Source organism: Myripristis murdjan, chromosome 18, assembly GCF_902150065.1.
Source record: "Myripristis murdjan chromosome 18, fMyrMur1.1, whole genome shotgun sequence".
Lineage (NCBI taxonomy): Eukaryota > Metazoa > Chordata > Actinopteri > Holocentriformes > Holocentridae > Myripristis > Myripristis murdjan.
This window is the reverse complement of record NC_043997.1, coordinates 26,048,288-26,070,163: the sequence shown is the minus strand read 5'-3', so window position 1 is coordinate 26,070,163 and position 21,876 is coordinate 26,048,288. Positions and strand designations below refer to the sequence as shown.

Below are 21,876 nucleotides of genomic sequence, written 5' to 3'. Positions count from 1 at the left end.
TAGCAGTTCATGTGCAAGAGCCTGTCATCTCTTCACTGAACCTTGAAATCCATTGACATTTTACTGAACATTTTTTAGGTTTATATTGTGATCAGTTCTGCTATTGTTGTACTGCCCAGCCCAACTTCAAATACAGTTGTTTCACTCTGGTGTGTGCAAAGATGATGACAAACCTGTGTTTAAGCTTATGCTTTGCTGTTCTGTACAGTGCATCTGTCCTCAGGGCTGTTGTACTTGAGTCCCCAGACAACTTTTCTGATGTGTTCATTTAGTTTCTCCCCAGCATTTCAAACCATTGAAGAGATTACGCCCGTGTACAACATGTAATTGTCCACAAAAAAAAAAAACACAAAACACAAATCCTGTGCATTACTTAGCTGGGTGTTGAAACATCTAGCACAGAGTCCCTGCTGATAGAACTGCAAGAAGGATGAGGAGACTAAAACAGTGTTTCCAAATCCTTGAGTAGTTCAGTGCCTATTTCGGTATTGAATGGGACTCAGTTTGCTTGGATGTTATGACTGCAGCCCTGTCTCTCTTAATTTCAAGAGCTCAGTCAATCATATTAAATAAATAAATAAATTCCCGTGTAAACACAGCTACTAGAGAGGTATTTTCTCTCATGTGCCATACTGCAACTACTGACTGGGCCTACCAGCAATGAGATCTGAGTGTGCAGTGGTGGACTATTTGAAGGGCAGGGGCAAAAAAACAACAACAATGAAAAGGGCACCTACTGCATGACAGGCTGTCACTACCAGCACGCAAAAAGCGGTGATGCATTGTGTATGATCAAATAGTCTCTGTCCATGAATAAAATTAAGATTGTAATTAGGTGATCCTGAATAAAAGTAAAACGCTTAGAAAATACACAGTGAAGGAAGAACCTTTCATTTTTTTTATTCACAAACACCTCCAAAGTGAAACACAGAGGCTCAGGCAACTATTAATTTTTCACACAAATACACACACACACACACACACACACACACACCACTCTTTAAGTGAAAAGGCAATTCATACAAAACTTTAAAGTTCTTCAAATTTTTTGAGTTCACGCTAAAATGATTCCCTTCCTGAAGGATTTTTACATTTCTGCTTGATTTCCAAATTGAGGTTGTCAGGGTTCCAGCTCAGACTGTGGGAGCCCCTCTGACAGCTGAACACTGGAAAGGGGCTGTGGCTGAGACTGAAAACCTATCTAGGCTACTTTGAAAATAGAAACAACAGGAACAGTGCAGATTACAGCAGAGATTACATCAAAATTCTAGCATGATATTAGTCTAACTTATTGGCCCTTTGCAAAGTCGTATAACAAACACTTTGCAGGGCGTTTGGTGGCAGCCCCAGACTGTTGTCCCGGCCTCACTTTGGGACAGCCGGCCCTACACCACATCTTGAATGGGAGACTTTAGAGCGCTGCATCTCTCTCTTTTTTATTTTTTATCACTAGTATGTTTTTTCCTCACCATTGCAAGGGTGTTTTCTCACTTGGAAGGGCATCTCAGAGGGCATCCCCTGGTGTCTTCATCAGAAAGACACCTGGGGAACCTCCCGTTTCTCCCATTGTCAGGCCTCCTGTCCTGTAGCAGCACATCACCTTTTCTCCACTGGAGGCTCATCCATGAAGAAACTTCAAACATTCTCACACATGTAGGGACAGCCTTTACAGCACTGCAGCACATTTTATCCACTGGAGGGGCTCTTCTCTATTAGAGGAGCAACTCATTTATTATAATTTACTATTATTGTTTACTTATTGCATGAAGGGGCACCCTAGAGGGCATTCGATTTTTTTCCCCCCATGGGCAGACAATGGGGCTCTTCCTCTCGTTTTTGACAATCTAGAGGTGGGGATGAGACTTTCTTATTGACTTTGAACTGCTGATGAAGAATCAGTTATTTTATCAGTTATTAGCAAAATTAGCAGAGTCAGATTTCATGTTTTTTTAATGATCGCCACAAGTGGAGAGAGCTGCAAGTATGTTTCAGATCATTTGAAATCAGTCTTAGATGGCATCCATCTCTATAACACATAATGGGAACAAATGAGAAAGATGTTCCATAGCTCTGTATTCAGGGTGGTATGGTTCATGTGGGTTAAAAGGCTCACGGAAACTGAACTGAACCACTGAACTTACTATTCAGGCTGCGCGTCATTTTGCGCGTAACTCTTTGGCACAGCTGGGCGAGGCTGTTTGGAGAGGCGCCCGCCACGTTCTCGGATCAGTTCAACAAAGCAGCCCCACCTGAAACGTCTCGGTGCCTCCGCTCTGCAAATCTGAAGACTGTGTGCGTCCAAGAACACAACCAGAGCCCGCTGATCTCCAACATTCCTTTGAGGGTTGGATGCCTGCAGCTGTCCTGCGCGCCGCAGAGCGCAGCCGTTCTCCATCGGGTTGTTGTGGCAAAGTGTGCGGCAGCACTCGCTCAGCTCATAAAGACAATGGATGAGGTTTATGTTTATGAACTGCAGAAAATTGTTTGATCTTATAAATAGCTTGTCCATGCTTGTCTAATATTGTCTGTTGCCTAACCAGTGAAATTACGACCAGCAATCCATTTCTGTTCGTCTATTTGCACAGTTAGGAGAATGCTACTCGACTATCTTACTTAAATGTTTAATTTATTATTCGATTTGCATGGTAGTATTGATCTTAGAGTTAGCAGTTTCTGTTCAATTTATTATATCTTGGATATTAAATTACTGATTACTTGGACTAGTGATCACATCATACCTTCACCCTGCTATTAATCGTCATGGATTTATTCATGTAGTCTAGTAGGGAGGTGGGGGTCCCATGCACCCGAAAGATATATTTTTCTAACCTAGCTTTTTGTAATCCTTAAGGTGTCTAGTAAATGATTTTTGATGTTAACAGCGCAAATTTTTGTCCCATGTATGATTTTTTGGGCCATCTTTTATGGCCATCTTGGATTTTCGACTTCGAAAAATGAAAACTTTAAACCTACATAGCTCCTGAACCATACATCACACAGAGACAACTGACCCCATTTTCTTTGTGTCTTGACATGAGGAATTGAGAAAGATGGGGATTGCCATGATTGGGTCATGTATTGTACATAAAAACTCAAATAAACAAAAAAAAAACGTTAAAATTCAGCAAAATTGGATCACAGAAACTCCTCCCCCATGTACCCCATTGATATTTTTTTATTAACTTTGGTATATTTACAATCCCCAAGATGTCTAGTAAACAAATATTGAAGAGCCCAACTTGAAATATTGTCCAATGTCTGTTTATTCTGGCTATATTGGTTGCCACACTGGATTTCCTAAAAATGAAAAACGAAATTCTAAAATCGACATAACTTTTTAACTATACATCATACAGAGACAAATGACCCCATTTTAAGTATTATTTTAGCATGAACTGTTGATGGAGATGGCCAACATCATCATTTTCATTATGGCTAATTATCACTCATATCTCTTGAAATATACTGTAGCTGTATACCGTATGGAAGGAAGACGACATTTTACCAGCAATGTCCTTTATTGCTAAACTCCGGTTACTGTAGGCCGTAACCACGTCAACAAGAACAAAACAAATTGCACAGATTAGCTTGGCTGCCCTCCCTCTCTAGCTCCCACTTTCACCCGGGGGCACGCACGCGCGCACGCACACACACACACACACACACACACACACACACACACACACAGTCTCCCTGACCTTCTCACCCCTGCCCCGCCCCCTCTCCCCTCTCAGCCATTCACATGCCTAGCCCAACTCTCAAGGTGCATTCAGGTAACGTAACAGGTAGGAACTTACAGAACATCTGCACCTAACAGCATCCAACATCAATATAACAGCAGGGTTGCTACACTGCCCCCCTGCTGCTGCACAGGGGGTGAGTTTAGGGGTGAGGGGGCTTGTGGGGAGTTGGAAGGGGAAACAGTCAGTGAGTCTGGGGGTGTGGCTGTTCTATTTCTCTGGGGGGTTGTCGGGGGTCCCGGGCGCTGGAGTGGGCGTGCATCACCTCTGTTTGGGGCCAACCTATCTCTGTGGAGGGCCACACGTCTCCCCCGAGGCGGTAGCTGCACCCTGTACACCACCTCCCCCAGCTTCTCCAACACCTCACATGGCCCCACCCAGTGGCAGTCCAACTTAGGGCACCGTCCCTTCTTTGCCCCAAACCTGGAAAACATGCCCTCGACCAGCATGTCAGCAACAGTCTCTGCTTCCTGATCTGATATGGCATACGCCTCAGGCCATTTTGTAAAGTAATCCATAGCAACCAGAACGTAACGGTTTCCTTTGTCTGTGCGCGGGAATGGATCCATTATGTCCACCACTACTCTCTCCATCGGGGCCCCTACTGCCAGCTGCTGGAGCTGGGCATGGGACTGATCTGGGGGACCTTTGTGCGCTGTGCAGAGATCACAGCGGTGACAAAAGTCCTCAACATTCCTCCTGAGTTGACCCCAGTAGAAACTTTGCCGGAGCCGACGAAGGGTTTTGGAGACTCCAAAATGTCCCGATCCTGTCGTTCTGTGACAGGCTTTTAGCACTGACTCTCTTAGGGCCCTGGGGACCACCACCTGCCACTTGTCCTCTCCTGTAGCTGGTTGCTTCCAGGCTCTCTGTAGCACTCCATCCTTTACTCGGAGCGCGGCAAACTTTCCAAACAGTCCTTTAGTGGCAGGTGAGCACCCAGCGACCTCGTCCCACTGTGGTTTTCGTCCAGACTCCACCCACTGTAGCACTGGTTGGAGGTCAGCGTCCTGCTCCTGCTGCACTCTCCATTCGGCTGCGTCGACGACCTGCGCTGCCCTGCAGGCAGGCCCATCTCCGCTGTGCATGGGGTCCCGCTCCTCCTCGGCGTGGAGCTCCTCCTCCCGGACCTCCCTTTTTCCGCAGTATCGGCAGCCATCAGGAGCACAGGGGCGCCGGGACATGGCGTCAGCATTAGCGTGGTGAGTCCCAGCCCTATACTCAACTCTGAAAGCATATGGTGCCAGTTCCTCCAGCCAGCGTGCTATCTGCCCCTCCGGCTCCTTGAAAGGCATTAACCACTGGAGGGCTGCGTGGTCAGTTTGGACAGTGAAGGGCAGGCCGCACAGGTAATACTTGAAATGACTTATCGCTCTCACAATGGCTAGGAGCTCTCTGCGTGTCACACAGTAGCGCCGTTCAGCTTTGTTGAAGGTTCTGCTGAAATACGCCACCACTTTCTCCCCCTCTGGCACCACCTGGCTTAACATGGCTCCCATCCCAACGTCGCTGGCATCTGTGTCCAGGATGAACGGCAGGTTGTGGCTCGGGGGGGTGAGGATGGGAGACTCTGTCAGGGCTTTCTTGAGACAACTGAAGGCCTGCTCACAGTTTGAAGTCCAGGCAAAGTCACTGTCTTTCTGCTGCAAGCGGAACAGGGGTGCAGCAATACATGAGAAGCCGCGTACAAACCGCCTGTAGTAGGAGGCCAGTCCGATGAAGCTCTTCAGTTCTCTCAGGTTGGTGGGGGTTGGCCAGTACTTCACTGTCTGCACTCTCTCTTCCAGCTTGCTGATGCCCTCACCTCCGATCTTGTGCCCCAAGAACTCCAGCCCTGCTTTCCAAATCGCATACTTATACTTTTTACTTTTAGTATGTACTGCAGCTGCCCTTACAAAGTATGTAGTTTAGTATGAAATATGCATGCTAATTCTTTTTTTCCCCTACTAAATAGTATGGTAGTATGAGTATTGGAACGCAGGGCACCTCTCTTCTCATGAAGCAGCACTTATCTGGGTGGAGCTTCAGACCCACCGCTGCTATCCGCTTTAGAGCCCGCAGCAGGGATGTCAAAGCCACCTCGGAGGAGCTCCCATGGACCAGGATGTCATCCAAATAGACCAGACATTCCTGATGGGGAATGTCAGCCAGCACCTTTTCCATCAACCGCTCGAACGTGGCCGGGGCGTTGCACAGGCCAAAGCTGAGGACTCGAAACTGCCACAACCCCCTACCGGTGCAGAAAGCAGTCTTTGGTCTGGCTTCAGGGCTGAGGGGGACTTGCCAGTATCCGCTGTGCAGGTCTAAGGAGGAGAACCAAGATGAGCCAGAAACCACGCACTGTCAGCCGCGGCCTAATGTGCCAGAGGCAGGCGGCGGGGGGCGTGTTTTAATGGGCCGCGCATCCCCAGTGTCGATGTCATGCTGCACCAAGTGAGTCAGGCCCACTTCCTCCTCTGTCAGTGCAAAAATATCCTTAAACTCCAACAACAGTGTGTTCTTCCCCAGGTCTAACATACACCGTGCAGCACACAGGAAGTCCAGGCCCAATATGCAGGGATCCTGCACTGCTGCAACCCACATCCTTAAAGTTAACTGACAGTCCCCTCACCTGTATGGTCACTACCCCTCTTCCAAGCATAGGGGCCAGCGCACCAGTCACTGTTCGCAGCTTCACCACAGTAGGCTCCAACTGCATCCCTGCTGGCACCATGTCGGGTCTCACCAGTGTTGCAGTGGAGCCAGTGTCGACCAGGGCTGTGCATGAAGCCCCCGCCAGGGTGATAGGGACGTGGCAAAAGTTTCCAGCATGGGTCCAGCCCACCACCCTTACGGACTCAGCATCAACATCTGCTTCTGGTGGGGAGTGGAGCCCCGCTATCCCGGCTGTGCAGTTGGGCTCCGTCCACTGGAAACAGGGCAGGTTGGGACACAGACGATGGAGCCTGCACCGTCCCATCTACGTAGGCCACCAGCATGCTTAGAGCACAGCATGCTGATGTGGCCGGGCTGGCCACATGTCCAGCACACACAAGGGGCACCAGCGAGGGTGGGTGTTGCCGCGGGTTGATTGTAAAGACACAGCACTGATCAGTTCAGTCAACTCAGCAGCCCAGGCTGGCTTCTCTTGGCTTGGGCCTTCTGGCACCACGGTCCTCACAACCAGCCCGCCCCCACCGTGGTCACTCCAAGCAGCAGCCCCTACAGCCTCTCTCTCCACAGCCAGCTCCAGTGCCTCCTGCAGACTGTGGGGGTGCGCCAGCTGAGTTTGTATGCGCAGCTCTCTAGGGGTCACGGCTCGGATAAACTTGTCTCTGGCTAGCTCGTTCTGCACATTGGTGGGCATGTGGGCATAGGCTTTCCTTGCCAGAGTCTCAATGTCATTAGCCAACACACGGAGCGGCTCACCTGGTTGTCTCTGTCTGCTTGTCAGTTCTGTGCGCAGGACACCAGCCTGTGTACACTGTCCAAACCACCGCAGCAGAGCCCCGACTAAAGCTCCGTAATCATCCCTCTCGGTCGGGCTAAGCAGGAGCAACCATGCCAAGGAATCATCGGTGAGGCACAGGGCTAACTGGAGTGCTTTAGTGGCCTCTGGCCAGGCCGCAACCCGTGCTAACAGTTCAAATTGAGCATGGAAGGCCTCCCAGTCCACCTTACCGGAGAATTTCGGTGTCTTCACATGTGGCTGTTAACTCAGGGCGTGTGTGGCTGGCCCCACGTTGTCCCTGGCGGGCATTCCCGCGCCGGCTCGCTCCACCGCGATCGGCGAGCCGAAGCTGCTAGCCTCCTGGCTGTCTGGGCCACACGCTCCGCAGCACGGCCAAAACCACTCTCATGTATATTATATTTTGGTCAACACAAGAATAATTTCATGTTTTACATGTTCATTAATCACAGGGCTACTCAACCCACGGCCCAGGGGCCACATGCAGCCCGTACGTCATTTTTATGCGACCCGCCACTATCATATAATAAAAATATTATGATTCTATCTAATCTTTTTGGGAATAAAGCCTCATTTTGTTGTAACCTGATCATTTCATCATTAATCATTGCATGACAATCTTTTATTCAGTGAGGTTTGGCCTTGGATGGAAATGGAGCTGTTTTCTGTATGTTTCATTCATTTTTAGACTAGTCATGTAGCCTGTGACAAAATTATTGTTTAAACGTCCAAAATAGGACAGACATGTTTAGCTTGTGGCCCTTGGACACAGCTGAATTTTGCCGAGTGGCCCCTGAGCCATCTTAAGTTGAGTGGCCCTGATTTATCACCTTGTTTCATTTGATCAAAATGTTGCTATCAATGCAGCTATCAAAACGTCAACATTCATTGTTTGTGTGTCTGTCTGTCTGTCTGTCTATGCACGTCCACACATATGTACACACACGCATGTCTTCTCTCTTCTCACTGTGAGCAGCTCTTACAAACTACTTGTTTGTGGCTGTGAGCTGCACACAGGGTCCCTGCATTTCCAGCACTATAGCTGGCTTTGCGATCTTTGTGTCTTGGGCACATCTTACACCTTTTTCTCTTCTGCTGGCCCTGTCTGCTTCTCTCCTGTGACTGGATTGCAGCTTTTGTCATTCTACACCTTCCCATTGCTTCAGTGATGTAAGTTGGTAGGCGTGGGTTACCTTCCAGTCATCATATATATATTCTGAGGTATAAAAATGATGATAATACTTACATGTATGTTGCTGTGTAAAAATAACCTTTAGGGTGGTGAGACTGCTGGCATTAGATGTGTGGATCAACACTAGATGTTTACCTGACATTTGATAAAAATCAAAGGTTCCTAGGGTTAACCCTTGAAATTCCATAAAAAATGCTTGGGGTCATTTTTGACCCCTATGTATGGAAGAGTGGGGTATTGATATAAAAAATGCAATTACTTAAAAAATATAACAATTAGATACAAATCCAAATGGTCTCATGTCAAAGACAACCTATTTGAGGAATACATGGAAGATTAAATGATAAAAATTTAAAATGACTAAGATATTGCAAAAAAACAAACAAACAAAAAACCCTCCGGGGTCATTTTTGACCCCACGCATGCATCTAAGGGTTAACCATAATGAAAATGATGATGTTGGCCATCTCCATCAACAGTTCATGCTAAAATAATACTTAAAATGGGGTCATTTGTCTCTGTATGATGTATAGTTAAAAAGTTATGTCGATTTTAGAATTTCGTTTTTCATTTTTAGGAAATCCAGTGTGGCAACCAATATAGCCAGAATAAACAGACATTTGACAATATTTCAAGTTGGGCTCTTCAATATTTGTTTACTAGACATCTTGGGGATTGTAAATATACCAAAGTTAATAAAAAAATATCAATGGGGTACATGGGGGAGGAGTTTCTGTGATCCAATTTTGCTGAATTTTAACGTTTTTTTTTGTTTATTTGAGTTTTTATGTACAATATATGACCCAATCATGGCAATTCCCATCTTTCTCAATTCCTCATGTCAAGACAAAAAGAAAATGGGGTCAGTTGTCTCTGTGTGATGTATGGTTCAGGAGCTATGTAGGTTTAAAGTTTTCATTTTTCGAAGTCGAAAATCCAAGATGGCCATAAAAGATGGCCCAAAAAATCATACATGGGACAAAAATTTGCGCTGTTAACATCAAAAATCATTTACTAGACACCTTAAGGATTACAAAAAGCTAGGTTAGAAAAATATATCTTTCGGGTGCATGGGACCCCCACCTCCCTACTAGACTAATGGAGCTCAAGTCATATAGTGTTTATTTCTGCATCCTCTGTGCAGCACAGCTTGAACTTTTAGTAAAACACCACACAGTGGTCAGACTCAGTCCTGTCTCTGCCTCGTCCCTCACCAGCCAGCCGGACCCGTGGCCATCACCTGCCTCTCTCGTCAGTCACCTTTTGATCCATAACCTTCAAGCGCCTTTTTCAATCTGAGTGAACAGAAAATTGAACATGGGAACATGGGACCCTTTGTCATGTTCCCACATATAAATCTGAAGAGCTTAGGACACAGGAAAGACTCCTGACTGTGGATGTGAATGTTCACTTAAAACATGCTGAAGTTTAAAGTCTGAACTCTAAGAAAAGCACAGCACAATGTCACAATGCTGGGATGAATCATTTATTTTTTTACACCCCCCAACCCCCAACCCCCCACCCCCTCCAAAAAAAAAAGCTTACTGTGTTTACTGTACACTTTCCATGACTGGAGTTAACACTTTTAGGATCACATCTTGCATCTGACACTTGCACAGACATGCAACACATTTATTCCCTTGTGCAAGCATGGTGGGTGAAATCATAAAGATTTAAATCCTGATGAAGGCTGTGCTAGTCAAAATGTTTTGGTTTTATTTGTCATTAAAATGTCCCATATTTTACCACCAAGAGGTGCTGAACATGTTTTTTTTTCTCTTTATGCGTGTTTCATTTTCTAAGTTGCTGCAGAATTGCTTGTTTGAAATCACAAAGAAAGCTAGAAAATGTGAAGATTTCAGTGGCATGTTTGCATCAGATAAGCGCAGCGAACTTCCGTTGAGATATCTTATGCATCTGCATATCACGGTGTAATCTCGTTTCTCAGTAGATGTATGAGTCCGACATAAAGCTCACCACTCCACTGAATTCTTGTGTTGTTCATGTTAAACATGGAACAGTTACCATCGTGCACAACTATCAAGTACCAAAGCCAAAATAATACACAGCATGTTACATTGCTTCTACACTACACTACTAATGAGTCATCAAATTACTGCATTAAACTGCATACTAAGCACAAACTTGGTGTGAATATTCGGTACAAAATAATAATAAATCCTCTGAGCCTCTTGGGGAAATGTGAGTTATGCTGTGGGGATTTCAGGTGATGGGACAGGCAAGCTCAATAGAGTTTGATAAATGGCTATCTTGTGATATTTGAAAGACCTATTCATTGCTCTTCCGCGTCCTCTGCTCTCAGGCTTATGGTGGGGAGGGACGGCCTTCCCCTCATCCCCACTTCGCTCGATCCATTAATGGAGTGAGCAGTATTGCGGCGCCGTCCGAAATCCAGAAGATCCTCAGCCAGTACGGTCTCCATCACCGCTCCGAAAGAATGTCTAATCTTACTGCACAGGTCTGGGCAGCTGAACACATACAGGACAGGGTTGAGAACACTGTTGAGGAAGGTGATGCTCGCTGCAATAGGCAGGGCACGGCCTACAAATCGCTCTAAGGATGACCCGTCATGGGCTAGCACCTCCATAGTGCTGAAGAGGTGGTATGGGGCCCAGCAGAGCACAAAGCTCATCACCACAGCGACCACGAGCCGCACAAAACGGAAAGAGCGCCGACAGCCTCGACTTGCCAATCTGGCTGTCACAGCCGCGTAGCTGGTGATGATGACCACCAGGGGGATTAGGAAGGCTAAAAACAGCTTCATGAAGCCCATAGTCTGCTGGCGCGACCTACATACAGATGCCAGGTCAAAGTGTCCAGAAGGGAGGTGTTGAGCATAATTGTAGTAACAAATAACCTTCCCGTTCTGTTTTTGAACAGTGTCACGGAACACGTAAAAGGGAATGGTGCAGAGCAGAGCCAAGGCCCAGATAAGAGCACAGACCTTCCCGACCAGCCTGATGCTCCTGTGGTTCTGGGCCAAGACAGGCCTGAGCACCACCAGGCAGCGATCCAGAGAGATGGCCGCCAGCAGGAAGCCACTGACAAACATGTTGAGAAAGAACATGGAGGAGTGGAGGCGACAGAAGGTTGTGCCCAGGGTCCACGTGTGGCCACGGGCCATGAAGAGAGTGAAGAAGGGCAGGGAGGCAGTGGCCAGGAGGTCGGAGGCTGCAAGGTTGAGGATCCAGATGCTGATGACGGAGCGGCGGACATGGAAGCCCACTACTCCCAGGATGAGCAGGTTCTCCAGGATGCCGAAACAGGAGATGAAGCCATGCAGGCTCACCATGCTCACGGCCAAGGCGCTGATCTTGCCCGTGGAGTTGGACGGCTCACCGCTGTTCACCATCCTCTGGATGAGAGGGCAGTAGAGAGAGGCACTAGAGGTCGCCATCTTGGGGGGAAAACACCCTGATGTCCTGCTGAATGGATGCCCTTTAGCTCAACTCTGCACCACACAATGCTGAGATCTACAACAGAAATTGTTAAATTATACATATGCAATTTTAAACTTCACATGATAATATTTATCTGAGAGCAACAAGAGGACTTTTAAATGCAATAATTTTTCAATAAAAAGGCAGACAGTGAGTGAGTGATTCAAATCATTTGTTTGCAGGAGGAACAGGCCAGGGTGTGTTCAAGACTGGCTTATCTTTCTCCAACTTTTCAGCTGACGAGGTAACAGGCTGAACTGAATGTTTGGCCGTGTTTTAGCTCAGTCAGGCTCTGAATAATTCACAGAACAAACAGGCCATCTATGGTTACTGAGTTATTTGCTTCTATCTACCACACAAAGCATCATATTCATTTTTAGGCTATAAACGTTACTGTAGCCAGCGCAAACCACAGCCTCTGCCATTTGATATCTACAAAGAGAAGTGAAACAGGAGTTAGCTGCAGGTTCGCTGTTCAGCCAGGTTTAATTTTTAAATGCTTTGAAGAAAACAATAGAAGTTATGGAGCAAGGAGAACACAGAAACAGATGTGAGATGAATGTAGCAGCAGTGTTCCCAATGAACACACTTTGAGTTTCTGCGTGCAAACTACCTGCACATGTTCCTTTTAATTTTGTGAGCAGTGATTGGAATAAATATAGATAATAGCCAGTCTATAAGAAGCAGAAGAGCAAATCACTGAGATGTTAAATTGACTCCTATGTCAAAATGAGCAGAACTGCTCTCCAGGCAATCTCTGTGCATAAACAGTGAAGTGATGAAGAAGGGAAGTTAAAGGTCATTTGACTCACCATGACTTTACCACAATGTCACTTTGCTAGTCCTTAATAAGAATTAGGTTTCACTGGCTAATAACTACCCATTTCTACCTGCGTCAATGAAAAGACAAGTATTGTGATGTGATGGTGAAATGCATTAGCCACAGGGCCACAGCTAAAACCCATAAAGTGTGAGCCTGTGATCATCCAATTTCACAAACAACTCTACCAACTTTTCTGAAGAACTGTTATCTCTGAGAAAATCATCTTTGATTGCAGCATATTCTTATCTCTCTTTCACGTACCCCACATCCTCTGCTCTTTGAGCTTGCTTAGCTTGTATGAAACGCTGACCCAAAATTCAACAAAACATGCCTCACATATTCTATGGTTTCTGCATACAGTAATATTTTCTCTTAATTACTGAATCAGGACTTAGAAATTATTAGTTAATCACAATTCATGAATGGCCCGAGGCTCACATCACAAAGTATGTGGCTGCCCAGTAATTTTTTCAACCACAGAAACAGAGATTAGAAAACACCACTAAAATAAGCAGCAAATCTCCAGCGCTCTGAGGGTTTACATGTTTACATCTAAAGATGCTCCTAGAGATTCCCGCTGTTTGCGGAATAAGAATTAGATGGGCCAAATTATTTTTAAGACATGTTGCACTCGTGACAGGAACTCAACAGAAGCGCAAAAATTCACACAAATATCAATCTTAACAGGTCTAATACTGAATCGCAAAATCTTAGTGAAAATTCATCCAATGATGTCAGAAAACTTTGGCCATTTGCACTGAATATTTATTTATTTCAAGAATTTTAATAGGTGATATGGCATCACTATACTAGTGGAATCTATATTTTTCAAAATGTTGACTGTTGCCTGAAGAAAACTCTTTAAAAAGGAGAAACTTTCAAAGACACCACTTACCTGTGTCTTTGTGCCAGGTCTCGTGCGGTAATTGTCGTGTTATTCCACTGGATTTCACACAATGCCAACGTGTGACAGATAGGCATAAACATAAAAGGAAGTCACAAACCTCAAAAGGAAGTTTAAAGTCTCTTCTTACAAGAGTTGTGTGTTTGGCACATGGTTTGAGACTTAAAGGGGCCCTTGTGGCCTCTTCAAGGTGTCAAACTATGTAAAGATACCTGGGCATTATGGAATCAACTTCATGGGCTTTGCAACAACTTCCTTGAGGGCCCCACATAAGCTGGCAAAATCACATTTAAAAAAAAAAAAAAAAAAAATCATACAGTCAGTCAGTCAGTTCCAGTTTAGATTTAGCTATGTTGACGGTTTGCATGTAAAACTGGCTTGAGAAACATGTTTAACAAGCACTTTTGAACTTTTTTCAAAGCCCATATCCAAGCCCAATTTTTTGGCAGATTTACAGGATATCAATAATAATATTGCAGTCAGAGGTATGAGTTAAAACAGTATTCTGTGTTTGATTATTTAGTTGACTTCATCTTTTACTCCACAGAGTGAAGAAATGTCTTTATATTTAAACAGTTTTAGGACATGGCAGTCCATGTCTCACACTGTCAAGATCTACAGATATGTTAAATAAGTTTATATGCAAATTGATTGCCTCAGATTTTTTTTTTTTTTTTTCTTACCAGAACTGTAGCGGACAACACAGCAGGTCTACATGGGAGTGTGGCATATGTTGAAGACCCAAGAAAAAACCACAAGCAAAGCAGAAGTTGCTTAACATGAAACATGTTTCACATGTTTTTGAAATATCAGAGACCATTCTCCCATCAGATGGTATGTACACTGGACAGTGCATGGGACAGTGCAGTCAACTTAGGTTCATCTATCCATCTATCTCTGTTCAAATGGGGTTTTCTGACATGAAATGCAAACATATTGCTAGTTGTGCTCAGATGCTGCTGAATGATCATAGAAATAGCACTGGAAACTTATAGGAATACTCCAGGCAGCATTGTGTCTCTATGGTCCTGTTGCTGTTCTGCAACCAGGCAGACTAGACTAACATATTCAACAAACCAACCCCTCTGCCCCACACTCTCTCTGCTACTAGGGGATGGAAGGGTTAACAAGGGAGATGCCTGTGTGTGTGTGTGTGTGTGTGTGTGTGTGTGTCAGTGTTCAATTCAATGTAGTAACAGTGTTCTGCTCTGGACCTACACTGACACCTGCTGGTCAGAGAGTGGATCCATGATGATGAGATATTACCGTATGTTGGTGTGACTCCAGTCCAGAGGATATAAGCCTGCTTGTCTTGTCTACTCAGCTTTCATTGTGTTGTCCAGATACTAGTGGGGTAATCAGCCCTGTTTCACCTTAATTGAAAATGCTAGCACTTGTTTTCTGGAGAACACAAGTGACTGACAAGTGACTGATCATCTCAGTTTAGATAGATAGATTAGATAGATTTGTTTTGCAGGCAGGAAGGGAGGCTGTTGAAAATGTTATACACAGAGGTGATTGTGAAGTATGTTGTATAAATGTGGCCAGCACAGGGAGGAACAGTTTGCCTGGCTTTATGCAGCCAAGCCTACTTGGATACAAGATTAAATGATGAGTCTCCGTCACTGCCTATTGGCAACAATATGTCAATATGTTTTAACCTGCAATAGCTCTGGCAAATCTTAATTTTGAATATAGTCAAACAGTAGTGAGATGCAAAATTTCCTCATTTTTGTCAATACCAAATTGTCTGAAATGTTGTGATGAATAACTCTTCACAAGTCTGACAAACATCATCGAACGTTAACAAAGTACAGTAGCTGCAGCTAAATCTGAAAAAGTAAACCTGTAGCTAAGCCTGATAAAGATCACCCCAGATGTGCCATAGATTATTGATAATGTCCTAAAAAGGCCAGAGAACCTTTAAAGGTTCACTTGTTGCTTAGCCCTCTGCACATCTTCACTGGCCTAAATACAAAGTTTTAGAAAAACTGCAATCTCAGTGTAAGGTAGTGTGCAAAATTGTAGTCTCTCACTTCCTCTTGCACATGCATTGACACCGATTAAAATGTGCACCATGTCTTACATAAAGAGCTTTTTTCCGCTGATGATGCTAGTTTGTGCCCAACCTCTTGCTGAAGCGGAGTCTGAACACAGGAGAGTGAAGGATGTTTGGCTTTTATCTGCTCCTGGTTCCTCTCATTAGAGCCTGTAAGTCACTATCTTTGTCATGAAAACTTGTGGTCTTCCTTATTCTTAACTGGGCTACTTTAAAGCTCTGGATGCAAATGAATCTTAATCTTTGTTTCAGATGATGTAAAGCCATGCTCTCTTCTCTACGCTAACCTTGGGGACAACGTGACTATACCTTGTTTCTGTCCAGCCAGCACCAATCATGTGTCATGGTACAAACAAGCTGCCGGGGGAAACCCTCAAATTATATCATATTCTTATTTCGGTGATAAAAATAACTTTCAGCCCCCGTTTAAAGACAGCCGTCGATTTTCAGTGGACTCGGGAAAAGGGTTTTATCATCTGAAACTCTTTGATATCCAGCAGTCTGATTCAGCCACGTACTACTGCGCAAGAACCATTATTGCGGTGACAGAATTCGGCAATGGAACTTTTTTGGCTCTCAAAGGTATATGGCTTTTTTTTTCCCAATTCATATAGCAAATGGACACTTTTAAAAGAGATATACTGACGTCGACACATCTGTGTTCTTTTAGGTTTTTGTCACAATAAACTGTCAGTTGAAAATCTCAAAAATTTCTTTGGTTATTTTATGTCAGGACAACTTGCTCCTCTAAGGGTTTTGCTTCTTCAGAATGAGCAATATAACCTTTAAAAGGTCAAAACTGTGCTAATTTTCTTAGATCCTTACAACTTGACATTTTTGACACCAGGCACAACATAGCCTACTATATTAATATGTGCTGCCATCAGCTTAAACTTCTGTCCAAACAGCTACTTCAAATATGTTTTGTCCCAAAGACACACCGATGTGTTGATCACACAAAAAAGATCACTTTAAGATGGTTGGTGCATTTTTTGTCCCATTTGATTTGATTTTTTTTTTAAAGCTCTTTCTAAAACTGCATTTCTTTGTCAGAGCCCAGTCACACGACTTTCCTTCAGCCGCCGGTGGCTCAGTCTGTCCGTCCAGGAGACTCGGTGACCGTGAACTGCACAGTGCCCGCTGCGCTCTGTGATGGACCCCACAGCATGTACTGGTTCAGACACGACGCAGGAGATTCCCACCTGGAAATCATACACACCAACAATGAAAGGTGCGGCCGGTGCGAGAGGAGCTTTGACTCCGAGTGTCCCGGACCGAGCTGCAAGTTCAGTTTGCCGAAAAGGAACGTGAGCCTGTCCGATGCTGGGACGTACTACTGCGCCGTGGCTTCACGTGGAGGGATGCTGTTCGGGGGTGGAATGAGGCTGGATGTTGGTGAGCAATTTTTTTAAAGGCACTGGTTCAATTATTTTGCATTTTACACTGCTGATACCACAGAAACTCCATGCACTTTCACAGGGAAACAGAGTGCATGTCCTGGGAGTTTGCTCGTCTTGATATATTGCCTGAGTGCAGCACTGCTTGTGTCTTTTATCGTGATCCTCATCATGGCCTGCATCCTCTACAAAATGACCAGGACGGGACGCTTTGAGAGTCAAGGTACAAATACAAAGTATTTTTGAGTATTTCTGTTTGGATGAGGACAATATTGCCAGTGACACTGATGATGATGGTGATGATAACACTGACAGCTAGTAAGTAATGTTGATAATATCTGATTTTTTTTTTTTTTTTTTTTTTTTTTAAGTGGGGCAACTCCAGCAAAGTAACTCAGAGTACTTTGCTGACAACCAGGTAGGTTATTATGATTATTATGCATCTCCTTATCAGCAAATCTCAAACTGCTCTAATAAATTTGCCATCAATTAATTTTGTCCCCCTGTTTCCTAGTCTGACGATTCTGCTGCCTTGCAATATGTGGCTCTGGATTTCAAAAAGAGGGCCAAGGCCAGGAGACAGAAAGGCACGGACGAAAGGGAGACCATTTACGCTGGAGTGAGACAGACGGACGAGGATTAACCCACCAACCTCCTCCCCCACTCTGTTTTTGACCCCTGGACTATTTTTTCCCCCATTTTTATAATCTCAATTTTTGTGTTACTGCTTTTCATAGTCATACGTCTATCATATACTGTACAGCACATTTTCTGAGAGGTTATGTTTATATATATATATAAAAAAAAATGGATGGATGAATTGAAAAATAAATAGGCATCATGTCACTATCTTGCATTTGTTCTCAAGAGGGAATGATTTTGACAATTCACCTCTCACTGTGAAAAGTGGCACCATGTGAAATAAAAGGCTAATTCAATATTAAGGCAGGCAAACATTAATATAAAAAAGAACTGATCCTATTTTCAGAAAAAAAAAAAAAACTTCCCCTAAAAATCCCTCATCTTTATATAACCTGAATCAGTGGGATATTACTTTTATGTCAGTATGTCTCTAAGATTAGTGTCAGCCAAAAAAGAAGGTAAAAAAAAAAAAAGTGGTTAAATTGAGTTCACATCTATGACTGTGATTGGATTCTGTCAGACTGTTTGTCTCTGCAGGTAATGTTGCAGATTTGTGTGCAGTTAACCATCCACTCAGTAGAGAGCAGTAGTCCACCTTGACATCATGTCACATCACCCAGACACCCAAAAAAAGACCAAAGTACGACTCTTATGATGCCTCAGCAGACGCACAGCTAATGAGAGGAGATATATATCATCGCATGTGATGAAAGATCCAGGTTGTTAACGATCACTTCAGCACTGACATTGGGAAGATTAGCCATTTGAAGTGAATGTGCCACAGAGACAGGCTGAACAGTTGCATGTCAGCAGGTTGAAGCCAGTTTGTCAGTCTGAGGCGGGTCCTTTGTTCCCGCCATGCCACCGCCATCCGCCATCCGCCCACACAATGACCTGCATACACACACTGCTGTGGTTTACTGACACACACTCAGGCAAGTTGCTTCACTTGTTTCGCTGAAAGGACCACGCCAGTGATTTTGAATGTTTGGGCCATTTACTACAATTTACAGTGCAACAAACCATTTTGTACATCATGCAGGGGTGCTTAACCCTATAAAGCCTGAACTATGAAAGAATTGGCAGAAAATTCAAATTTTTTGAAATTGAACCCTTTATTTAGTCCTATAACAAAATATATAAAAAAAGAAAAATCAAAAAATATGTTATTACATGACCTTTCTGGTGTATGATATATGATATGTACTTGAAGTGCCAATGGTATGGTCCAGGGTGAACAGGGGAAGTGTTCAAAGGTATACAACAGTATTTTGGTCAAGTATTGATTAAACTGAAAATGAAAAACGGAATTGAAAATGTGTATCATATATGATACAAATGGCTTTTTAGGGTTAAGATTTAAACATGTAATCAAAATCCCTAAATTTCCAAATTTGAATTTTTGGGTGAAAAAAGCCCACCTTATAATGCTCTGCTTCTGAAGCTAAACAATGTCATCACCACTCATAACCCACAGAACTGATGACTGGCTGTGTAAAGCAAATGTTTCCATGGGGACTATTTTCCTTGGCGGAGGGACCGTCTCACCTCACCCAATTTCAAGTCATCAAAACACAGCAGTGCTGCCGTTTTTAGGAAAACTAATGTGGAGGACTTTATTATGGTGATGGAATAGTGGTGTGAAGACAGTGTGAAGTCGCTGAAAGTTCATTTTCTTATTGTAGTGGAATGAATAGGTCTGGAGAAAAGAGGGGAAAACATAGTGATGATACTGAAATTATAAAATATGACTGCTTGCTTTGGGAAAAGAAAAGCAAAAATGTGATTGTTATATATTACACTAAATGTGCAGAATCACTGGTTTTGTCCTTTAAGCCCCTGAAGTAACTTTAACACATTTCTCTCTTGCTCTCTCTCTCTCTCTCTCTCTCTCTCTCTCTCTCACACACACACACCCCCCCACCCACCGCTGCCCACTGACGAAAAAGGTAAAAAATAGATGAAGACAACAACAACAAACAGGTCACGTCTGTACCCTGTGAGAGCCTTGAGCACAACTGAAGTGGTTTTCTCGCCCAGCCCTCCTTCCTTTAGCAGGATGTCTGTGTGGTTGACTTGCGCCGCTGTTTTTGTTTGTCTCTGTTTGTTCCACTTGCTGCACAACAGCACACCTCCTCCATCACAGCCGCCCGGTCAGCCGGCGCCGCCGAGGCCTTTATGTCACTGCCGCTCTTTTAACTGAGCGGTTTTGTCTTTAAGTCATGTCGTCTATTTTGATCTGTGTTGTTTCTTAATTTAGTGATGTTACTGTTAATGTTTCTGCTGACTAATGTGTTACCATTATTATTAGTATATGAATGAATGAATGAATGAATGAATGAAATACAATTTTTTATTTTGGTGTCATGCTAATAAACATAGCCCAGCCCGCATGGGCTTACAGGACACCATAACTGTGGTTATTCAAATTTCACGGTCAGGTAATGAACACATAACAAAAAAAGGAAAAGAAAAACTAAGAGGAGGTCAGACAATCAAGACCATCAAGACAATATACTTAGGGTAAACAGAAGATTATCGATTAAACAAAGCATCCTGTCTTCTCCTCCAAGCCCTTGACACATAGGTAGCACAGCCAAAAGGGTCATAGGTGAACAGCCACTCTAGTTTAATGTAGTATATGTATTCATCTATTGTTCTTTTAAACTTTTATCCTTTTGTAACCTACAGGTTGAAGCTCTATATAAATAAAATTTTACTTACACTTAGAACTGTTTCTCATGTACATTTTGTTGTTTTAAATGTTATATATTTACACATTTCTATTGGAAATGGGTCGAAAACCAATATAAGGAAGCCATACTGACATTCAAAACTGAACCAAAGATATATGACGGATAGTCAAAGACACAATTTATTGTTCACCTTCTACACACAAGGTGGTGCCACATCAGGTGTAGAAAGGGAAGGAGGACATGGGGGGAGCTGTTAAAACTCTCTTTTACCTCCTTTACAACATGTGCCTGTCCATAAAAAAAACACTTCTTGAAGGGTCTTTTGTTTGCATTTGTGTCGTCTTTTTGCTAGCAATAGCAGCAGCCAACAACCAAATTTGTGAAAAATCTAATATGACTGTAAAGAGAAACATACTGAAACAAGAGGAATAAAAACGCAAATATTGTTGAGAAGAAACATAAGGAATCGTGACCCAGTAGAGAGATCAAACTGCAAAATGCCCTTCTGTTTCTGCCCTGTTGGCAGCAAATTAGCTGGTGTGGCGGCCATTCAGTGTAATGTCTGCAGTCTGATTAGGAAACAAAATGAGTGCAGTCTGAACATCACATCAACTGTATGTATGCTGCTGTAAAATGCGACAGGCTAATGTCCTGTACAAACGTCAGACTTGTCAAACATGCAGCGACAGTTTTGGTGTGCACTTTGGTCGCTGAAGGCTTTTGAGCAGCCAATCACAGGCCCAGAAAGTTGTATTTTACATCAAATCAGACGGCACCAATGCACCATGCCCTGAGGCTCTGTTCGACACTCTGAAAGCTTCACTTCAGGTTGTTTCTCACCATGACAGCTGCAAAGATGACGCAACTCTGTGCCACTTTTCATGAGTAATCTTCGTACGTTTATATTCTAGATTCGCAGCTGGTTTGGCCTTCAGAATAAGAATCACCTCAGCAATAGCAGCCAAATCCACTGACCTAGGAGAGGATGTAATGTCAAGAGTGTCATACTGATAAAACAGCACCATAAAGGCTAAACGGAGCAGTTCAAGGTGATTTAACTTGCTCTAACTTGAGAAATCCAGATCCAAATCCAAATCCAATGGACACAGAAGTGCCTATAACCCTAATTTATATTCTTATATATGTTTTTCTTCTTTTGCTGCTGTTGATTTTTTTTCTTTTTCTTTTTTTCTGCTTAGTGCTGGTGATCCTAGCCCTGGTTTAGCCTGTATTGTCTTGTCAGCCTTTGTCTTTGTGTAATCGTACCCCTCTGTGTGTCTATGTGTAATTGGTGTCCTTCTGTGTTTGAAACTTTTTTATGCTGCCATTTGGACCAGGACTCCCTGGAAGAGGAGACATTGTGTATCAATGGGACCTTCCTGGTAAAACAAAGGATAAATAAATAAAATAAAATTTTGACTTCATACAATTCTTCAAATGCATTTCCTCTAAAGGCCTTTGACCAAATCACACTCCATAAATGAATCTTTTTGAATCTCTTTTTTTTCTTATCT

General features: G+C 43.7%; 2 protein-coding genes across 2 annotated transcripts; one reads left to right on the top strand and one right to left on the bottom strand.

Annotated features, from left to right (window-relative positions):
- Positions 1–10,508: 10,508 nt before the first annotated feature.
- On the bottom strand, positions 10,509–13,584 carry LOC115376606 (prostaglandin D2 receptor 2). Its single transcript, XM_030076305.1, has 2 exons — positions 13,560–13,584; positions 10,509–11,874 (listed from the first exon to the last, which is right to left on the bottom strand). Exon 2 carries the CDS (start codon positions 11,796–11,798, stop codon positions 10,674–10,676), a length of 1,125 nt encoding a protein of 374 aa, XP_029932165.1. The 5' UTR covers positions 11,799–11,874; positions 13,560–13,584; the 3' UTR covers positions 10,509–10,673.
- Positions 13,585–15,700: 2,116 nt separating this feature from the next.
- Positions 15,701–17,715, top strand: LOC115376590 (uncharacterized). The gene is made up of 6 exons (XM_030076273.1): positions 15,701–15,779; positions 15,880–16,209; positions 16,681–17,022; positions 17,107–17,247; positions 17,396–17,442; positions 17,539–17,715. Exons 1-6 carry the CDS (start codon positions 15,737–15,739, stop codon positions 17,665–17,667), a joined length of 1,032 nt encoding a protein of 343 aa, XP_029932133.1. The 5' UTR covers positions 15,701–15,736; the 3' UTR covers positions 17,668–17,715.
- The last annotated feature ends 4,161 nt before the right edge of the window (positions 17,716–21,876 follow it).

Bases quoted from the DNA above. Each gene is read 5' to 3' on its own strand.
- LOC115376590 (XM_030076273.1), top strand. From the start codon at position 15,737: ATGTTTGGCTTTTATCTGCTCCTGGTTCCTCTCATTAGAGCCT. The intron at 15,780-15,879 runs GTAAGTCACTAT...TCTTTGTTTCAG, and splicing joins GGTTCCTCTCATTAGAGCCT to ATGATGTAAAGCCATGCTCT. The intron at 17,248-17,395 runs GTACAAATACAA...TTTTTTTTTAAG, and splicing joins GGGACGCTTTGAGAGTCAAG to TGGGGCAACTCCAGCAAAGT.
- LOC115376606 (XM_030076305.1), bottom strand. From the start codon at position 11,798: ATGGCGACCTCTAGTGCCTCTCTCTACTGCCCTCTCATCCAGAGGATG.